The 20,575-nt window shown below is 37.7% G+C and overlaps 1 protein-coding gene across 7 annotated transcripts; it reads left to right on the top strand.

Annotated features, from left to right (window-relative positions):
• Window positions 1–940: 940 nt before the first annotated feature.
• On the top strand, window positions 941–20,342 carry TCAIM (T cell activation inhibitor, mitochondrial). Of its 7 annotated transcripts, none has more exons than XM_039391231.1 (13): window positions 962–1,026; window positions 1,796–1,858; window positions 2,947–2,990; window positions 3,275–3,350; window positions 6,550–6,685; window positions 7,224–7,377; window positions 8,274–8,520; window positions 10,122–10,244; window positions 12,834–12,931; window positions 14,538–14,629; window positions 16,500–16,732; window positions 17,258–17,389; window positions 18,614–20,342. In XM_039391231.1, the coding sequence occupies exons 4-13, from the start codon at window positions 3,322–3,324 to the stop codon at window positions 18,837–18,839; spliced, it is 1,470 nt and encodes a 489-aa protein (XP_039247165.1). In that variant the 5' UTR covers window positions 962–1,026; window positions 1,796–1,858; window positions 2,947–2,990; window positions 3,275–3,321; the 3' UTR covers window positions 18,840–20,342. The 7 variants fall into 7 exon arrangements, with proteins under 7 accessions (XP_027589158.1, XP_039247165.1, XP_027589155.1 ...); XM_027733354.2 differs by having other exon boundaries at window positions 1,796–1,913; XM_039391229.1 differs by lacking the exon at window positions 962–1,026 and adding an exon at window positions 1,081–1,170 and having other exon boundaries at window positions 1,796–1,913.
• The last annotated feature ends 233 nt before the right edge of the window (window positions 20,343–20,575 follow it).

Here is a 20,575-nt window from a genome sequence, read left to right as displayed (position 1 = left end):
AAATCCCCAAAGGGCTGTGAGAGTGTTAACTTGATTAAAAGCTTCACTGAGCTACAGTTAGTTCCTAAACCTTGTCAGTCCTCTTTTTAACCTTTCCTGCCTAGAAATGCAATACATTGCATGCAAATAACTCCAGTCCCTAGCAGTTAATATCCCTTTGTTTTCTAACTCTGTCAGCAACAGGCATTTTTGCTCTGAGGTTCCATGTCCCTGTATCAGCTGCATTTTGACAGCAGCTATCTTGGAAGAAAAATAGATGTGTAAATGTATGTGTACATCGAGCATTAGTAACACAGACATAGTCTTAAGCTGCGCCAGGGGAGGTTTAGGTTGGACATTAGGAAGAATTTCTTAACAGAAAGGGTGATTAGATATTGGGATGGGCTGCCCAGGGAGGTGGTGGAGTCACTGTCTCTGGAGGTGTTTAAGGAAAGACTGGACGTGGCATTTTGTGCCATGGTCTAGTTGCCATGGTAGGTCATAGGTTGGACTCGATGATCTCAGAGGTCTTTTCCAACCTGACTCTGTGTAACTGCAGGAAAACCGCTCTTGCGTTCCCATCGGGACCGCAGAGCTCACGGCTGGTTCTTCGCCCACTTGGTGTTCTCTTTCTGCAGAAAGGCAACGTGAGGCGTGCGCAGGCATTTGGATAAACCGCTCCCATCCCTCTGCAGAACGGCAGACACTTCTTGTGGCGAGGGTTTTCCCTTCCGCGTCCCTGACGAACTACTACAGGCACAGCTGTACGGCCCGAGGCAGGACCCGCTGGAATGGGAAGGGCTGCTTCCCACGGCAGCCCCGGGGAGCGGGGCCTGCGCGTGCGCTTGCGCGGAGCGGGGCCCGGGAGGGGAAGCGCTGCCCGCCCCGGGGCGACACCGCCCACTGCCGATGGCCACGCCCACTGCCTGATGGTCCCGCCCACTTCCCGGCCCCGCCCCCCGGCGGGAATCCCCGGGCCCGCCCCCTGCGGGGCCGTCGGTGGGGGCGATGGGGCCGAGCCCCGGTGGGCGCCGTCCGGCCGCGGCGGTAAGCGGGGCTGGGCCGGGGGTCTCACCACGCCTCTCCTCGAGGGAAGGGCAGGAGAGGAGGGGATCGGGGAAGGCATCGCGACCTCACCGCCCTCCTGCTCGAGAGGCCCGCTCGGACAGCGGCGGCGGCGGCCGGAGGATGGTGCGAGGCCGAGCCCGGGCGGTGGGGGGGTGCGGGAGGGGGAGTGTATGCTTTGAAACCGGGCCGGGCTCCGTGGCCCCGTCCCCGCCGGCGGGGCGGGGGGTGCGGGCCGGGGCCGGAGCGAGCCCGTGCGCCGGCACGCGCGGGCCGTACGTGCGCCTGGGCACGCGCGGGCCCGGCCGGCGGCACCGGGGGTCGGATCGGGCCGGATCGGCGTCGCTCGGATCGGCTCCGCCGGGCTCGGGTCCGCTCGGGTCGGGCTCGGCTTGACCGGGCTCGGCTCGGCTCGGCTCGGTTCGGCTCTGCCCGGCGCGAGCTCGCTTTGGCCGGACTCGGTTCGTTCCGTCTCGGTTCGGCTCTGCCCGCTCGGGCTCGGCTCGGGATCAGTGGTCCCTTACCCGTGCCTTGTTGCTGAGGGTGCGAAAGGCCCGCGAGCCGAGGGTTGTCAGTTCTGCCGTCTGCTGGGAACACCTTTTCTTTAGTGAATCTTAAGGTGAATTCTACCAGGGCTCTGTTTTCAGTAGCTGAAACTGTCTCTGTGGCCGGGCCACTGTTTCCTTTCAAGCAGCGAGTGAGGTTGGCCCGAGCTTATTTTCTGAGCCGCTATCATCTTGTTTATTTTCAGTCTTTTTCCTCAGTGCTGCCTGGGGTATAGGTGAGCACCCGAAATAAGCACCCTCGGCCCGAGGTGAGATGGCAGCGATGTGCAACGCCGTGTTGCCGAAGGGTTTTGCTAAGTGACTGTACGTAGTTAATATTTTGTTCTGTGTTAGCAAGTGTGAGTGACTTTGAGGTGGGGTGCAGGTGAAACTTGGTCAAGACCAGGAGCTTTTGTTTTTTGACTAAGCAGTGTACCAATTTCCAAGCAGCATTTGAAGCAAGAAACAATGATGCTTTTGTCTGGTTATGTAAAGCGTCACCGCGGATTGAGATGGTTTTTTCCATCCTCTGCCCAAATGCCTGAAGCTAAAATTACAGAAGGAGAAAACTTTTATTACCAGAGAGCTTATTAATGTATTTAACTTAGTTTATGATTAGGACTGTTGTCACGGACACTAAAAATGACATTATTACAGTCTTGCCCACCTAGCTGAAAATCAGAAGACAAAAAATATTGAGTAATCTGGGGTTATTTTAGCCCAGCATGTTTTTTTCTCCCACTATCTGCTTCTAGTAAAACAACCTCTTGGTTAAGTATATTTTTATTAGTAAGTTTTAAAACTTCAAGTGTTTTGCAAGGGAGTCATAGGAACTATCACGCTGTATTGGAACACGGACGGTGTTTCTCTGATAACTGCTTATCTCAGCTTGAAAACATCATACTTAGCAAGCATGTTATTTCGAAAAGTGCAAACAAAAGTATGTTTTTCAAAAAAGAGTGCGTGAAAACATATAAGAAAACATTGCCAATAGGGAGCTTCCCTCATAATCCCTAATGATTAGGTGCATGTTTGCACTCTGACATGCCCAGTGTTTTGTCTACTGCTGGAAAACTCTCAACCTACAGCTGCATAGTGCAGAAGTTACTGGTAAAAATTGCTAATTCGTTTTTATGAATGCCAGCAAACTTCTGATAAAAGATTTCAAGGCACTGTTGTAAGACAGTGTCTTTCCCTTTGTATTTACATTATGCTTCCATAAAATAGTTGGCGTGTACATTTTAAATTGTTATCATTTGTTTGAGAGTTTCGGGCTTAGTAAAAATTTACATGGAATTCCATGAACTGGTATGTGTTAGTGCCTAAAGAAAGCCTCTGTTTTTTTGCTTTTTTTCAGAACAAAACCTGAACATCAGGAAGAGCAGGAAACATTGTCCATAGGTAATTTTTAGGGTGTTTTTTTTCCCTAACTGGAATGCCTTTAAATATTCATCCTCAAAACAAAATACGGTAACAACTCTTAATGTTGGCAAGACTCACTGTTAGTAGAGGAAACTGAAAACATTCTTACACAAACCTTTAGATTTTAGGTGTGGTTGCTCAATTCTGTATTACTGTTGTGACTTTGAAAGTTACCACTTACGATTTAGAGAATGCACTGATAAGTAGCAGGGGAAAATATCCCTGTTTGTTACTAAACAGGATTTTTTTTCCTTTTTTTTAAGTGAGTTAGTGGATGGCTGAAATTTGGCTTGACTATTGAGTTGCTGAAATGTTTTGCTGCTTGAGAACCGTGAGAAGGTATGGCATGTTGCTGACTTAATTTACCTTTAGTATATATATATGTATGTATGTTTTTGTATATGATTTGCATATATGTGAAACTGGTTTGGTATTTTTGATCAGTGCTCATTTCTTTGACATTCTGATCTTTACAGCTTGAAGCTTTCAGCAGAGCATCCACAGCTGAAAATCCCCAAAAGCCATATGCCTGTCCTCGAGTGAGACAATAAAAAGGCTCTCAACAAAACAAGGGGTTTAAAATAGCTGAATTTTGAGACGAGGTAGTCCAAATATGAATATGTCCAACATGTTACTGCACTATTGAGTTATTAAAGCTCAGTGTTTCAAAATGTGTGAATATGTCTATAACTATGAGCTTAATTTAGCCAAGCTTTTCAGTGCCAAAACTAAAAGCCAAAAAGTTAAACTTCAGAGAGATGTGAAAAAAAGAAAGCTGGAGGGAATTATTTAATCAATAAATTAAATCAGCCCTAGAGTGTGATTGCATAAAGTGTTGTAGTACAGATTGTGTTTCATATCTTTCATGAAGTGGAGACACTGTCCTCAAAGTGGTTATGACCTTGATTTTAATACGAAGCCTTTCTCTGCTCCTCAGATCTAAATGAACCTCTTGGAACAATCCTTGTTCCTTGTGAGTGAAGCCATAAGCATCTTTCTTGCGTTTTATCTCTTTAAATCCATTTTAATTCACTTATTTTGTCACTTCAGTTGAAAGATGCCTCAGAGTTCTGTCTTTCACCTTCACTGAATGAATTCTTCCTTCTGTCACGCAGACTAATTTTGGCCTTTGAGCATTTCTCTTTTAAGCAAGTTCAAAATAGACTTCTGGCTGGAATCCTGAGCCTTCCTACTAGCATGACAGTGTTGTTTAGATACAAAACAAGGGAACTAAAGTTAGCCATACTTGGCCATTTTTCTTTTAGAATAGCAGATGGAACTTTATGATTAATAAACTTGGAAGTATGATTAATAATTTCCGGCTGTGTTGGAACTTTTTACCTGAACTACTGGACACATCATGCAGTGTAGCTTGAGAGTGGATGTGGCAAATGGTGTATAAATAAGGTGAACAGTGAACTGAGCTCTTCTTCCTCCTGGCGAGGTCTAGGAGGATGTAAATTTTTTTGCATAGCTGTTACTCAAAACTGCTTTCATATAGAAAACTGGTTAATTTACTTTCTTTCCTTTGCTGAAAGAAATTTTTTTCCTTTTACTGTTCTGTGTCCATTTGATAAAAAAAAAACAACTGCAATTTTTTTTTTCTCGGCAAGACAATTATTTTGGTGTTACCATACCCAGAACATAGGACCACCAGTGTGCTTTGCTTCCTTTCTTGCCAGATCTAGTAGAAATATAATTTTCCTGCATCACTGAGCAACTGCGGCATTGTCATTGAGAGCTTTCACTCTTCATAAAAACACGATATGTGATACTTCACCATCTCCTGCTGTTTTGAGTAGGATCATGGGCTATAGTGATGACTAGTCTTAGAGCTTCTGAGATGTAGTCAGGAAGGAGGTAGAAGTGTTTGCCAGTAATACTTTTTTTTTTTTAATTCTTCCACTTAATTCACACACGTGAAAATTGTTAGTGATAACGGATTTGAAATTTCATCAGTCTTCTTGCATCGTAGATTTTCTGTCCCACTTTTCTACAAAAACTTCTGTTTTCAGCAAGCTGACTTTTCAGACCTACTAATTAAATATTTCCTCACCTCTTAGGCAGAAAACATTAGTCTGAACTGCTTTTATGTATCTAATTGAAGAGCTGGAAAAGTTGATAGAAAAAAAGTAAAGTGAAGGTCACTGCATTTGCTTGACAACTCAACTGTTGTCATTTACCAGTGGCCAAAATGAAAAATTCTGCTTATTGCCCGAGCACAAATTTGGGGATTTTGGGGATTTTTTTTTTTTTTTTAATTAATGACAGCAGTCAGGAAAGTCTCACATGTTTCTGTGTCCAGGATAATTATTTGGTCTAGGATGCTGAACAAATAGCTGTGAAACAGTCCTGCTAACCATTATTAATAAAGTTATTAGTTTTATGTGAATTGGAAGCAGCTTTGCCTCCAGTCTGCCACATATTTAGGGTTTGCAGTTTGAATGATACTGTGAGGGGTTAAGCATTCTGCTGCTTAACAGAGCAGAGTCCCTGCCCTTCTGAGTTGCAAAGGAAAATAAACATTAATCGCAGAAAATGGCCTGTTGAATGTGTTAGCTTGTAAAATCAGCTGAAGGAGAAACCTATTATTGAATATTTACCGATTCACATTTTCTTGTTGCTTTTATATATACTGTCTCTTGGTAATTAGTTTGCTAAACCTGAATATCACCTTTGAGCTATGGCAGGAAATTTTGGTGGTCTTTAATGCAGAACTCATTTTTCTTTCCATTTCAGTCCTCTGTTACACAAGTGTTCTTGTTATAGAACTGTTGTTTAATTTCTGCATAATTGGAGGTATTCAATAATTTGTGCTTTCTGAGCTTCGTAGAACTTCTTCAACTTAATTTTTCCTTCTAATCTTAGGTAAATAAATCTTCGTTTCCTACCACTGAAATTTCTTTTAGTCCTTGTTTCTTCTAATTCAGTGAAAATTAAAAGGCAAATAAATATTGTCTTTTAACTTGATATTTTCTATAAAAGGATGTTTAAGAAAGTAGATTTTTTTTTTTTTTGTAATGGACACAAGTATGGGAAACTCAGAAACTAATGTAGAACTTTTTTTGACTGAATTATGATTATTATTCCTGGGCAAAATCTAATATTCTTTTGGCACTGCTTGAAAAAGGTTTGGCTTTTACCGTAGAGGTTCTAAAATATATAAGGACTGGCTTTTAAGAGAAGCATCAGGAATACCTACAAAAAATACCACTAAAGCCAATATCTGTAATTTGAACTTCTTGATTGGGGAATTTTTCTTTGAGAAAGTAGAGGGAAAAGTTACTGTACTTATTTACATGTCTTTATTCAGCCATTAGCATCCACCATCTCTAGAACCTGTTGGATTGGCTCTGTTGAAATACAGCTTTATGAATCCTAAGGGGAAAGAAAAATCTAGAACTCAGACTTCAGATATCAGTTTTAAATTATTATACTTGCAATTGTGAACATTTACTCAATTCTGTCACATTCTAATGTAATTTGTTTTGTCACTTGATTGGTTGCATCATACATAAATATTTTATTACTTTATTAGGTTATGTCTGGACAAGATATTGCTACAGTGTGTTCTTCAGGCAAGAACTTTGTCAGGAGCTGATGCCATCAATGCTCTCAGACCTTTCTATTTTGCTGTACATCCAGATTTCTTTGGCCAGCACCCCAAAGAGAGGGTAAAAATCTTTTAGTATGCTTTCTCTGTAAATATTTCATGTTTCAAGGATGGAAATTTTCTAGTTTTCCTGCTCTCAGAGAGACAAACATAGTGTTAGAATTTAATGTGGTTGTTACCATGGAACAAAAAGATGCACTTCCTTTATTTTTAGCAAGGATAGGGCCCTTAAACATCCATTATTTATTACTCATATTTTCTAATTGTTCTAAACAAAATACTGAATCCTTCCAGACTAATTTAGAATACATACTACTTTAGCATTTTGAAATGCTGTGCATTATATTTGAATCCGTATATTTCTTTAAGGTTGAAAGCCTTAAAAGTAGGTTTTGGAATGTACAAGTATGTACATCATACAGATTTATTCATGCAAGATAATTATTAATGCTAAGAATATAAACTGTATCACTACTTGCTAAGAGCAACTGGCATTTTGTAAGAACTAATTCTGCCTGTAAGATTAAAAAAGGTTTAAATGAAAAATTACCAAATTCATCATCTGTAATGGTTTTTTGTTTGTTTTTGTTTTTAAATAGGAAGTAAATGAAAACTCTCTGAAGAGGTTAAATGGCTACTTGGAGAACCTACAGAAACCAGGATTTCGTTCCTTGAAGCCAACTCAGCTTACTTTTTATGTAAGAGAAACAGAACCAAACTCTTCTAATGTTCAAGAATCCTTCAGTGCTTCAGGTGCTTTTATATCGTGCAGAACGTATCTTCCTGTATTTAAATTCTTTCCGACCATTACTTAGCCTTGTGCAGTCATAAAGACTTCTCAGCTGAATAAAATCCAGTCAAACCATGAAAATATGTATTAGATCAGACAGCTGGGACCATCCCAAGTAATTAAACTAAGCTTTAAAAAGCGTTGAAAGAATGAGACATTACAGAGTTGAGGTCAAATTACAGTATGAGAAAGTAAAAAACATAGGTGGATGTAAATGATAATTTTTGTGCTTTTAACACCATTGTCATGTTTAACTGGAACAACAGTTGGGTCCTTATCCTCAGTACACAATGTCAGGGTATTTGTAAGATCAATAGGAACTTATTCTGTAAAGCAGAAGCTGTATAATATCTGAAGCTTCAATTTACCACATTGTCTCTTATCTTTGAGACTACAAAAAATATTGCCAAATTTGGAATATTGCTTATGATTAATTTTATTCTGTGTATTTGTCTCTGGTGTACCAATATGCCTTACCTAACAGATGAGTTTTACGTTCTATATCCTGACAGTTAAAAAACTTGAGCAAATTGTGAGGGACCCTAGTGCTAGGTCCTAGAAAATAAAATCATACTGGTTTTCAAGAAAATAGTGTTATGTTCAGTCTGCTTAATGTAACATTTGAAGTGGAAGCTGTCTTCTGCTCCTGAGTCAAAAGCTTGCTTTCTAACAGGGCAGTTTGGCCCAGTAGCTGTGATGAGACATAGTTAAACTGCACGTAAATTTTGCAGTGAGTACTGAAATAACAGTATCATAATAATTTCCAACTATCCGTGCCTTGTTTGGTTTCTCATGTAAGAGGAGAGAAATGTGAATGCATTTTAATAAATTTTAATTAAATAATACTTGTATTTTACAGGGTTTCGAGCAGTCAGTTTTACGTTACGTACTAGGGATCTCCTGAGCACAGTATTAGATATTCTCAACTCCTGCAGTTTATCTACAGAGCATATTCAGAGTTTGAATGTGAACTCTCAGCCACACAAGGAAGCAAAAAGCACAGTGAACAGACCTATCAAATGGGATAAGACTTATTATTCGTTTACTGGATTCAAGGATCCTGAGGAGGAACTAGAACAAGCCCAGAGAGTGGAAACAACTTTAATGTATGTAATGCTTTCACTGAATGGAAATTTTGTAACCTAAATTGGTCTTATTTTAGTGCCAAGTTCTTTAAAGGCAGGCAATAAGCATTCTGAACAGTACAAAACTTTATTGTTCAACATGTAATTTTGTCATGCTTTTTATAATTAAAGAGAGTTCTAATGAGCTCCTGGGATAACTAGTGCCAGCTAGCATTCTTGTGTCTCTGCCCAGCAGTCATGTTTTTGGTCAATCCAGTTTTGGTTGATTTAGCTTTTCAGATTTGTGGAATATTGGTGGCAGTTTAGAAGGAGACAGAGGGTCCACTTGCTCCAAATAGCTTCTTACCTCTTACAGTACTTCTGTAACACAAAACTATATGGCTCCTAACTTTATTGTTACTCTTTCATTATCACATTCTGGTGGGAGTGAGAGATAATACATGAAAACTAAGGTTAAAAGGTTTTAATTTGCCAGGTATCTTAGTGTTGTGCTCCTCATTTGTTGTTCATCATGCCAACCTTAATATTTAAATTGATGCAGTTATAAATACTGAACTTGCATTTAATGTAGCATGTTGTGTTTTAGAAATTGGTGCTCATTTTGGGACAGATACACATTTTGTGGCCTTGAAAAACTTCTTGTAACTTTGTGTCATTTGAAATGAATGCAGGGCTGTGCTGGAAGGTTCTTCAGAGCAGAGCATACCCCTTGTCCTGCATACCACTTCACAAATAAAACTGCTTTAACATATGCAATTGTAAAACACTTAACTGAGGTTTAACATACTAGAGAATATTTTTACTTAGTTTTACACATATACAAGAAATGCCACAAACAGTTACGTATTAACAGTCTCCTTTGAATAACTATCCATTTGGCATTAGGCCTCTCTTTTTACTTGAGTTTGAAGTTTTTTGCTCAGAATACAATATGAGAATGGAAGTTTGTTTGTAAAAATAAGAGTATGAAAATCAGTTGATGCTATGAACAAAGGCTAAATCTCTTAAAGAGTAACTTTTCCCTATAAATAGAATTATCTATTTATTGAAATTTTAGATGTACTTAATGAGTCATGTTTGTCTGGTTGTAATTATTGTGATTATACTTTGACTCATTTAATCTACGTTCATGTCAGCTCTGTAGAAGTTACCTAACCTAGCCCTCTAGTACCACCTCTTGTATTTGGTAATCTACTATGATCACTTTGGTTGGGTTTTCCATTGGGCTTTGTCGTGGCTTTTTTTTTAAAGGCAGGTACGTGGAAGTTTCTTTCATTAAAACACAACGTTCTGAAGCTGCCCCCTGAAATCACACTAATCTGCTTCTCTACCCCTTTCATACCTCTGAGTCTTACAGTTTACACTGTCAGTGTCTTTTGGTTCAGTTTGATTCCCTAGTCCCCTTCAAAGACATTAAGTACCAGGTTTTACTTTGTAGATATCTTCAGGTGAAGCATTCAACAATTTCAGTTTCTATCCTCTGTTTTTAAAAAATCCCTTCACCTGGTAATTTGAAATAAAACCTTTATGTTAGCAGTAAGAATTCAGTTACCTGTACTGTTTGCATGAAAGGTAATACAGCAGCGTGCTTCTACTGTTGAGCATTTTTCCTCCTCTTTCAGATCCTGGCTAGATGATAATGGAGCAAGTGCAGTAAAAAAGCTGAAAAAGAGTTTGCCGCTTAGAAAAGAACTAGAACGTTTAAAATTTGAACTTTGTAATGAACTCCAGCTCTCAGATATCAGGTAATAAATTAAATCAGTTGGATTTGGATTAAGACAATCAAAGCAAGGAAGTGTTGCCTAATTCTACGCCATGAGCTTTAAAGACTCGTTTCAGCAAAAAAGCTATATTTCATATATGAAAAAGTGTTACTGCATTGAATGTTTTTGTAGAAGAATTCTTTTGGGACAAAAGTTTCCTGTTAAAATCTGCTCCAAGAGATCTCGTATTTGTAACTAAAAATGTAGGCTCCGGTCGAGGCAAACACATAACTAGAAATAGAACCTGTGCATATGTGTTAGTTTGGGTGGTGTTTTGCTGGTTAAAATTGCTCTTCCTGAATTCAAGTTAATATCTACAAAGATAACTAGACTGGCAGTGAAATGCAACTTTGCACATTGTACATATTGTGTGAATGTTTAATAAAAATGTTCCTTCTAGTGCTTTGTTTCCCACTCTCCAGAGTAGGAGCTATGTTTCCTTAGAAGGGCAGAGTACAGTTGGAGATCTTGATTCTTCAGAATATTTTCAGAAAATAATTTGCGATCCCTTTTTAAATTTTGTGCCTTTGACTGAGAATGTTCTGAAGTGTGATATTCAGTATGGGAAAATGGCAGTGAAGGTATTCACCAATGGAAAAATTAACTTTGGGGGATTATTTCAAAGGCCAGTCTGTTAAGTTCTGTTTTTAAAAAAAGGAAAGAGAGAGTTGGAGCCTCTGAAATCATGCTTTTGTCCTTTCACCCTGTAAAAGGCCCTGGCTTCTTTTAAGCTGAAGCCAGTTTTTTTGAACACAATTTCTAATCCTCTGCAACTGTGCTGTGGTGAGGGTTTTTAAGATTCTGAAACAGTCTTCAGTATTAAACATGTGCGTTTGATTTTATTCTTTGCTTATATCTAATTTTCTTACAGTTTGTGCTTTTAAAATTCACTAAAACTATTGTGTTCCATGCAGAGTTATTCACCTTCCATGGGTTATATTGTTATAATTCAGAAAAGAATGTGCGTGTTGGAAATCTGACAAACCAGTATCTTAATAGGGAACTGTTACTTGTGATATTGCCAGTGTTCACAGAGGTCTGAAAAATAACTGGGTCATTGGCTTTATTCCATGTATAAGTTTAGGACAGCTGAAGACATGCCACCTTTTTACATTCCCGTCTGGTGCTACTGAAAGCAAAGTGATATTGCTAGGTAACAGTAAGTAGTTGTTTGAATTACTTGGATTAGATTAAATTGCCTCACAAGTGCTGTGGCTTAGTGCCATTTCCTGCATCCCAAAGAGTGAGGTTTTACTAGTTAAATTTCCCCAAATGAGATAATCTGGGTTGACCCCAGCCAGCAGCTAAGTCCCCACACAGCCACTTGATACACCCCGAGTGGGATGGGAGAAAGAGAAAAGGAAGAGTAAACCCAAGATAATGTGTGGATTAAAGTAGAAGTTTTAATAGTGAAGCAAAGCTGTGAGTTCAAGCAAAGCAAAAGGAGGAATGAATTAACTGTTCCCCTGTCAGAGGCAGGTGTTTAACCCATTATGGGAGGCAGGGCCTCAGTATGTGTAATGCTTGCTTGGGAAGACAAACACCGTAATCACGAGGATCCCCCCTTCCTTCTCTGTTCCCTGTGCATTTATTGCTGAACACAACATATGGTCTGGAATAACCCTTTGGTTAGTTGGAGTCACCTGTCGTGATTTTGTCCCCTCTCAGCATCTTGCCCACCCCTGCCTACTTGCTGATGCTGGGGGGCAGATAGGGAAGAAGAAGTGAAGACCTGGACACTGTGCCAGCACTGCACAAAATATTGGTGTGTTATGATCACTGTTTTAATAAAAATGCGAAAGATGGGCGCTGTGAAGAAAATTAACTCAATTCCAGACAGACCCAGTACAATAAGGGAATAGTAATTTCCTACTTTGAGACAGTTTTATATCAACTCTGTAAAAGGGTGTATTTTTTCAATACACTGGGACAACTTCACAATTTAAATGTTTTTGCAATTTAGTTAGAAATCTGATCTGTCTGTGATGGAAAAGACGTCAAAACTGCGTATATTAAAGTCACCCAGGTAACACCTGGCTCCTGTATCGTTTAACAAAAATTACTCCACTTAAAATATAGATAATACATAGCAACTTTCCACTGGAATTATAGTAATGTTTTGGGCTAGGAAGTCAGAAAAAAAAAACAACAACCTTAGATACTGTATTTACTCCTCTGGACGAACATTACACAGTGTACAAATAAACTGCATGCTCCATGACTGAGCCAAATACGGAGTTGTCTGTCACTGTTTTCTTGCTAACCCCCTTCTAACTGGGGGAGAGATTTACAAGTTCTGTTCTGTCTACCAGATTTTATATTTGATTTTCTTATATCTGTCATTGGTTTTCTTTGGTTTTTTTGGTCTCACTTTAAGAAACACTGTGAAATTTTATTTAGGCTTCTTAACTGTTCAAATAACATATGACATGGACAGCTTTTCAGTAGCACTTGCTTTTATTACTGTTGAAGTGCTATTTTATTTGTGTTATAAGGCTGCATCTCAACTTCTGTGATTTTTTTTTTTAATGATATTGAGAATTAAATGCTTTCAATTGTATTTTTATTTAGGTGGCAGAGAAGCTGGGGTATTGCTCACCGCTGTAGCCAGCTGCACAGTCTAGCTCGCTTAGTCCAACAGCGCCCTGAAGTATTAAAGAATGTTAAAGGTATTTCTGTTGCTGGTTTCATATATCCTAATATAGAATTTATCTAGAGATGAGCATGGGTCTTCTGTGACAACAGAGCTTTTGTTCTTTTCGTAAATACCTTTCGTAACTGCAAAAACAAACTTGCCAGGCTTACTGAAAAGCTGGTGAGAACTTTTAAGCTACTGGGTATTTTTTAAGGTGGTCTTGCCTTATAGTATATTCGCTACACTCAGCTTCTAGTTTACTTCTTAATAAATGCAAACAGAGTGGGTTGAAGGCACCAGACTTAATATTAACAATGAAGGTAAAAAATCTAGTCTGAACCTCTGAAAGGGCGGAGGTAGCAATAGACTGTTACCCATGGTAGATTCAAGACAAAAATGTGAGGAGCTCTCTAAAGAGTCAGTATAAGGAGGACTTACAAGAATACCTTTAAAATCATATTTGTTTTCTCTTCTTGTGTGTGTTCCATAAAATAACTATATTAAAGTCTGTATTTTCTCAAGAAAAACTAAAATATTCTGTAAACCTGACCTACCATTCCTCTCATACAGTTGTTTGACCTGTGGCAGTAGCTGTTTCCTCTAATTGTAATTCCACATTTTATGCCTGTCTGCAGATAGTCAGTTTTGAGATGCTTTCATTTGAGGGTGCACCTAATCCTTTGTCAAAAGACAGTGGGTAGGACAATAAGTAGTAGTTTTAAATTGTATCAGGTTTCAAATTAGTTTCTTTTCCTAAGCATGCTAAGGATTTAAAGTGCTAAAAAAGTCTGTCTTGTGAACCAATTGTAGTCTTCATCTTTGAAAATCTGTAATAATACACAAATACCTGTCAGTAATTATACAGGTACTGTCGATCTTGCCTTAGGGTACAAGAATGGACTAGATACCTTAAAGTCAGTGCTGCTCTTTCTTTGGGATTTTGGAAAACTGATTTCTGAGACAAGAGCTTCTCTTTAAGCCTTGTCTTGTAGGTTAATACATCACACTGAAGACTTTTGTGGAAGCTTATTTTGATAAATAGTTAGTTGCCTGTGCTCTTACCCTAAAGAATTCTTAAGGATCTTTGTACTTCACTTAAAAAACCATACTCAGACTCAAAATTGATTTATCACCCTAAAAATACACCCGGAACTGTCCTTTTATGTTGTCTCTATTTTTTCTTTTAAAAAGGAGTGAAAACCTAATGTGAAATGAAAATTATTACAGCTTGCATGTTGCAGAGAGTTCTGTGAAAATGGTGTTGAATGGCTGTGCTAATAGTTCTTTGACCAACATTTACCTTACTTATGTATACTTTAAACATATAACATGTTTCCTACTGTATGCGTTATTTGTACAGATTCTTTAAATATGCTGTCTGCTGAGATTTTCTCTTATTTTAAAAGTAGTCATAAGAAAAAAATCCAAGTATCTAAAAAACTATCAAGTTCAAACAGGGAGAAGGCAAATGCTAAGTCAGGTTTGTATGGAAAAAAATTCTGAAACTAGACTTTTCAAGAATCTCTCTCAAACTTTGAGAATAACAAAAGCATCTACTCATGTGCATTTGTGCTGCAGAAATACACTGTGAGAATTATTGCAGTAACTCAAATTAGTAAAGAGCTTTGTTCAATCTCTAGGGCGCACAGTGGTATTTACAGACCGCTCGGGTATGAGTGCAGCAGGTCACATAATGCTGGGGACCATGGATGTTCACCATCACTGGACCAAAGTAAGAGGATTTCAAAGTAAATGATAATGCCTTTTGTTATGACATCCTTTTTTAAACTATAACAAAAATATTAATAGGTGCAGATAACTGATGAGTAATTTAAAGCAAACACTTAGCTATTATGTTTAGCATCACTGTGTACACTGCATTCTAAATTTAATCCTCTGTGTGCTGTTACTAACAACAGTCTTTGTCAGATGTTTACTGCTGCTTTCATTGACAAGTCAGTACTACTCCTGATTAGATACAAAGAAAACTAATTTGTTATGCACCGTTCCAGTCTGTGCAGCAAGCACTGGCAGAATATTTAGTGATCCATAAAGAGCTCATTTCCATGAAGAACTAATGAATTTTATTCAGATTTTTCATAAATATGAGATTTAAAGGGAGTTGTGAACTGATGATTTCAGCCAATGACTACTAACCAACCCCATCAGTCCATTTTGTTCTTTTAGGCAACTAATGTGGATGTTGCAGAAATTTATCTTTAGTGACTATGCCAGTTCTGCTGCTGCTTGTGTAACGTTCAGTTGATAAGCTTTCTGGCATTCTGAATGATAAAGTATTATATGCAAAGAACCAAAAATTAAATTTGTAGTGATATCAACATGTCACTTAAGTAATTTTTCTTTAATCTTGGTTGCTGAAATATTATTGATAGTTCTATCAAAAAATACTTCTAAAGGAGATAATTGGTGGAATTTCATACTAGGAAATTTCACCCTGCTAGAATATGAGAAGATTCTATTTCTGTAGTCCAGTCAGTGAATAATATGAAAACTTGACACTCAGTCTTCTTTCTCTGGTTGTTGAATTTTCACCTATATATGTTTCACTGAGAGAGAAAACAAACCATGGTTTGTTAGTGTGAATGATTTACTAAGAACTTACACATTCTGATGAATACTAAAATAAACTCTTATCTTCCTTGAAAAGATAAATGCTCTTTCTAACTTTGCCAAGGAGGTCTTTCTAACTTTTCAGAGGAGGTCATATATCTACACAAAATGCCATGCCGATGGGATAATGTGTGCAGTTAGTTGTAGTGATGGTACAAAAGAGAGGTATAAATTTGAACCTGAAATCAAAGGCTTTTTATTTTAAAATGCACTGAAGATCATGTGAAATGTTACATAGAAAAATCAAGTGAAAATCTTGATCAGGTCGATTAGCCACTTGGTTTTTAGAGGACATAATTGTCCAATTCTACCCCATTTTAGAAAATAGTCCTAAGTGCTACTACTTTTTGTTACTAATTACTAGAAGAAGGAAGCAGTAGGATACTGTCCAAGTCAGTCTCTAGAATGCTTCATCAGAAGTACGATATTTAGAGGAGTTTTGCCATTTTTCTTCATAACAAATGCAAATCCTGAACCAATAAATTTTGTTGTGCCAAAAGCTGTTCTGATTCTACTACTCTCTTGGGTTTCTAAAGAGATTGTTCTGAAATCACTTGACTTGTTCCAGCAGCAGCATTTTTTTTTGTATGTAAAACTACATTATAATGTAATAACAGGGTAGATGGTGAGTAGTGACTATTGTATGAGGAATAGCTCTACCGCTATAAGTGTGGCGATAAATGTTTTATTTTGGCTTCAGATGATATATTTTTTTACCTGGAACTGTTAATTTCTGTATATGTAGTGGTGCCTTTATAGTATAAATATGAAAAATACTTACAGTCTTAGTCCCAAAATGTATATATTTGATATTTCTCAATTTTGGTATTCTTTGATTTTATTTTTTTCCCCTTGAGTTCCATATTTGTATTGTTAAGTGTCTCTTTAATAGTTTCTTGTTATTTTTTTAATTTATTAAAATGAGTTTTATGCTCTGTGACATAAGAGATGTGTTTTGTGTGTGTGCACAGATTTTTGAGAGACTGCCAAATTATTATAAGCTTCAAAAAAGGCTGCTGTTCTTGGAAGATCGGATAAGTGAACTTCTGGGAGGCATACAAGTAATATATATTGAAGAACTGCAACCTTTGTTGACTCTAGAAGAGTACTACGAGACTCTGAACTCTTTCTATAATAAATTACGTGACAGTAGACTGCCTTTTCATCCTCGCAGTCTGCGAGGTTTGCAAATGATTCTGGAAAGGTAGGTATTTGCAGGAAAGGTTTATTTCTTTCAGAGCTTTTGCTCTTTTTTTGGTTTTTTTTTTGCACCCTGATTATTGCTTTCACTAAGAAGAAAAGTAATATAATCTCGGATTTTCATTATGTCAAAGTCGCTTTGTTTCTGAAGGTTTTAAGTGCATTTTGTGGGTTAAGAAGGAATCAGACTGAAGAAAATCCTACTTAATTTCATTCAAGTTGGACTCAAAGTTCTGTCTTTATTTTTCAGTATTGTGCTGGGGTAAATCAAAAGTTTTGTGCTGTCGTGCTGGTGTTCATATTTTTTAAGTATTGTTGTCTGTTGATTTTGAAATGTAGTTTTAAAAAAGAATTATGTATTATGTTTCTGTAGTCTCATGAACCAAACTTGATTAGTTTTTTACCAATTATTCTGATAGTGATTAATTTATATTCTTTTATCTTCAGAATTCATGCTGAAAGTAATTAATGGAAATACTTGCATTTAAAAAATTATACCTTGTTCTTTACTTCCATCATGTTTCATAAGTGACAGATATGCACCAAGCTTACATGAATTTGGACACTTTATGATCCCAACGGTCTGCGATCCAGCAGCTCTTCAATGGTTTATTTTTGCCAAAGCACAGGAAGCAAGAGAGAATCTGAAAAGAAAGGAGGAGTAAGTGTTCATGTGACTTGATACATTTAGCTCATTAAAATCTTTGCATGTCATGTTTTTTATTTGGAGGAGGAGGAGAACTTTGAAGAACATATTCATACTCTTCTGGTGGAAAAAATCTTTTGTTTATAAAATAGAACTTTAACCATCAGCTTTACTAAGTGAAGAATGACAGCATTCAGTGAACACAAACAGTTGTTAGAAAATACCCTCCTTCACCTTGTAGAAACTTAATTCAGATATAAAAGATCTTTGCTTACAAGACAAAATTGCGTAATTTTTTTACAATTATTTCTCCAAAGGGGAGGTGGGGGTTTTTTTAAAGGAAGATACCTTTAATTGGATAAGAAAAGCAACAACTTCTATTAATGTTAATTACAATGTGACAGCAGTTAAAAAAAAATCTAAACTAAAAATATTGAGACAACTACAGAATCATTACTTCTTGTTGTTTGTCAGTTAGTTTAGAAAGCCTGAACTGTCTGCATTAGTTGATCAGTCATGGCTCCAGTGACTTAAGTAACTCTACACAGTAACTTTATTTTTGAGTAGTTTGAGTTTGCCATATGATGTTTTATCACTCTGGGGTGAAAGGAAAAAATCATCTGCAAGCTATGAATTCAATATTCTTAGAATTGACCTTTAAGATCATAAGGTCCAAGTGGATCCATATAATTCTGCTTTTAGGAAGTCACTAACACATTTAATGTGCATCAATTGACTGTACCTATCAACTGTTGTATTTGATGACATACAGAGTACTGGTGTAATTATGAAAATGAGAGTAATTATGAACATGACCTTATACTTCAAACTTACACTTTCAACATTATTTAAGTACTTGCATCCCTTACATTAAAAATGGAGCTTTATAGGATTTTATTTTGATATTTTTCCCTGTTACTTAGTGAGCAAAAAGATGTCATGGTGCAGGCTTTCAAATGTGACTCCCTGGGCATGCTTTTGCCCATAGTCATGGGAGAATGTTCAGTCTGACCTCTGAGTAGACACAGGTATCAACCTGCACAAAAATCTCAGCTGTACCAACTGTACATGAATTGATACCTTTGTTTACATGCATATAACCTACTTATTTCATTATTTCCGATTTTAATATATATTCAGTATATATTGAAATGCTTGCTTCAAGGTGGTTTGGTTTTTGGTTTTTTTTTAAGATGCTAAGTTCTAACTTTGTCACTGTGTGTTGCCTTCATTTGCTAGGATGATGATTACAGAAAAAGAGCTAATTGATACTTCCACTGAAAAGTTCTCTTTGGACCGGCTGTATAAGGAGCCGAGTGTTTCCAGTGCACAGATGATAGATTGTTGTAAGCGGCTGCTGGAAGAATCGCTGCCATACCTACAAGGCATGCACCTTTGCATTTCACATTTCTACTCTGTGCTGCAGGATGGAGACCTGTGTATACCTTGGAACTGGAAAAACTGAGAGACATATCTGATAATCAGATGCATTGTTTATTTTCTGTAAGAGGTTATAAATATGAATGTTTTTAAGAGTAAATTATTTAAATCTGTATTTTGATATCAGTATTCAACATACAAATTTTCTTCCAGCTGCTGCTCAAGAAGGAGTGGAGTCCTAGACAATTTGCACAATGCACAGTATTGGTAGTTCTGAAAAAGACATTTGTACATCATCCATACTACTGTAGAAGTTCAATGTATGTTAACAGTTGTGAAACTGCATTTTTGTAGTGAATTCTGAAAATACATTAAATTGTGAGTCTGCAAAAATGTACATGTGTATTTTTGATATACATGAATGTTGCCAGATAGATCACCTTAAAGAGTGTGCTATTCAAAGCAGACATTATACGTTATCTTAAGGGATTTGCTGAATGCAGAAGTTCAGTACATAATTTGTCTTCTGGCAACGTTGGCATTTCATACTGCTGCTTATTACTGAATTAGGAAAAAACAAAAAAGCAAGGGAAAAACAACAGAATATTTCTACTTTGACGATGAAAACAATACATTAACTGGGTCTCTACAGCAGAGTTTCATATGCTGGTCCAACAGTATTGCCTTAGAATTCCAAAATACACCAGTTGTACTGTCTGCAATTACTTTAAAGCAGATGTCATTCTCTTTTTGTTTTCCAGCATTTGCTCCATAAATACAGACAATCCTCTTTACTTACACTATAACAGATTGCAAATCCCATTCACAACACTTAAAACCTGAGTACTTTAATGTGACATCTAAGGAAAGGAAGCATTGATTTGTGTGGGATTGTCTGCAAGAGTAAGTATTTCTCAATAAGAACAAGGAGTTTGCAGTACGGCAAATGGATCTTTACTGGTACTTTATTCTTTGAAAAAAAAACATGAAATAAAGTGTGAATGTATGTCAACACTTTTTCATTGTAATACATGCCAAGATGCATTTTGGTATTTGGATTACTACTTTACAAAATATCTTTTGAGAAACACCAACTGCTTAACATTTCTGCACTTGAATTCATCATAACTGGCAAAAAAAAAAAAGAGGAATTGTCAAATGCTTACTTGCCTTGTCTTTTTATTTGTGTTGAGCAGGGAAATTGTTGTGGTTCTCTGTTTTCTCCTGTTAAAAGACTCAGTGTCAAGTTGTTTGATATGTTGTCAAACTTAAAACAAAAATTCTCACTGTGATTTCAAATGTGTGGTTTAAAACATTGAGGCAGAAGCTGTGACTTTTTCAGGCCTTTAATTCAGGGATATTACTGGCAATTCCTTGTGTAGGTTTTGAAGGTCAGTTGATAGTTTCTTCTAAGTAGTTAACTTCCATTGCACATTACCTCCCTCGCTCCATCTATCATTGATGATCCTGTCCATGTCCGCTGTGCTAAGCAAGTGAGCCAGCCCTATCAGTTGTAGCCCAGCAATATTCCCTGTAATAGCTCTTTGAAAGCAGAGTGTCATTGGCAATAAAAAGTGAATGTAGTGGAGTTTTTTCTTGCTTGAGTTGAATGGCCCCTTACAGATCTTGAGGCAATAAGCAGTGGTCCAGTTTGATTGTAGAGGAGATGATAAAAAGTCTGAGGGAAGGTGGGTGGATGCAGCTGAGAGCCCGATGGAATCCTGGAAGGATAATGACGCTAATGTCACAGAAAGCAGTGACTACACCTCTTTGCGATGCAGAAAAGATGACTGGAACTGGCTGGAGGAGGAGGAGACATAA

This window comes from Pipra filicauda, unplaced genomic scaffold, assembly GCF_003945595.2.
Source record: "Pipra filicauda isolate LSUMZ 115617 unplaced genomic scaffold, ASM394559v2 scaffold91_size2508729_pilon, whole genome shotgun sequence".
In the NCBI taxonomy this organism is placed as follows: domain Eukaryota; kingdom Metazoa; phylum Chordata; class Aves; order Passeriformes; family Pipridae; genus Pipra; species Pipra filicauda.
The sequence above is the reverse complement of the archived record's forward strand: the minus strand, read 5'-3'. Positions and strand labels throughout refer to the sequence as shown.

Excerpts from the sequence above, each read along its gene's own strand:
- TCAIM (XM_027733357.2), top strand. The coding sequence starts at position 3,322 with ATGTTTTGCTGCTTGAGAACCGTGAGAAG. Across the intron at positions 6,686-7,223 it reads GCCAGCACCCCAAAGAGAGG|GAAGTAAATGAAAACTCTCT; the intron begins GTAAAAATCTTT and ends GTTTTTAAATAG. Across the intron at positions 12,932-14,537 it reads AGTATTAAAGAATGTTAAAG|GGCGCACAGTGGTATTTACA; the intron begins GTATTTCTGTTG and ends TTCAATCTCTAG.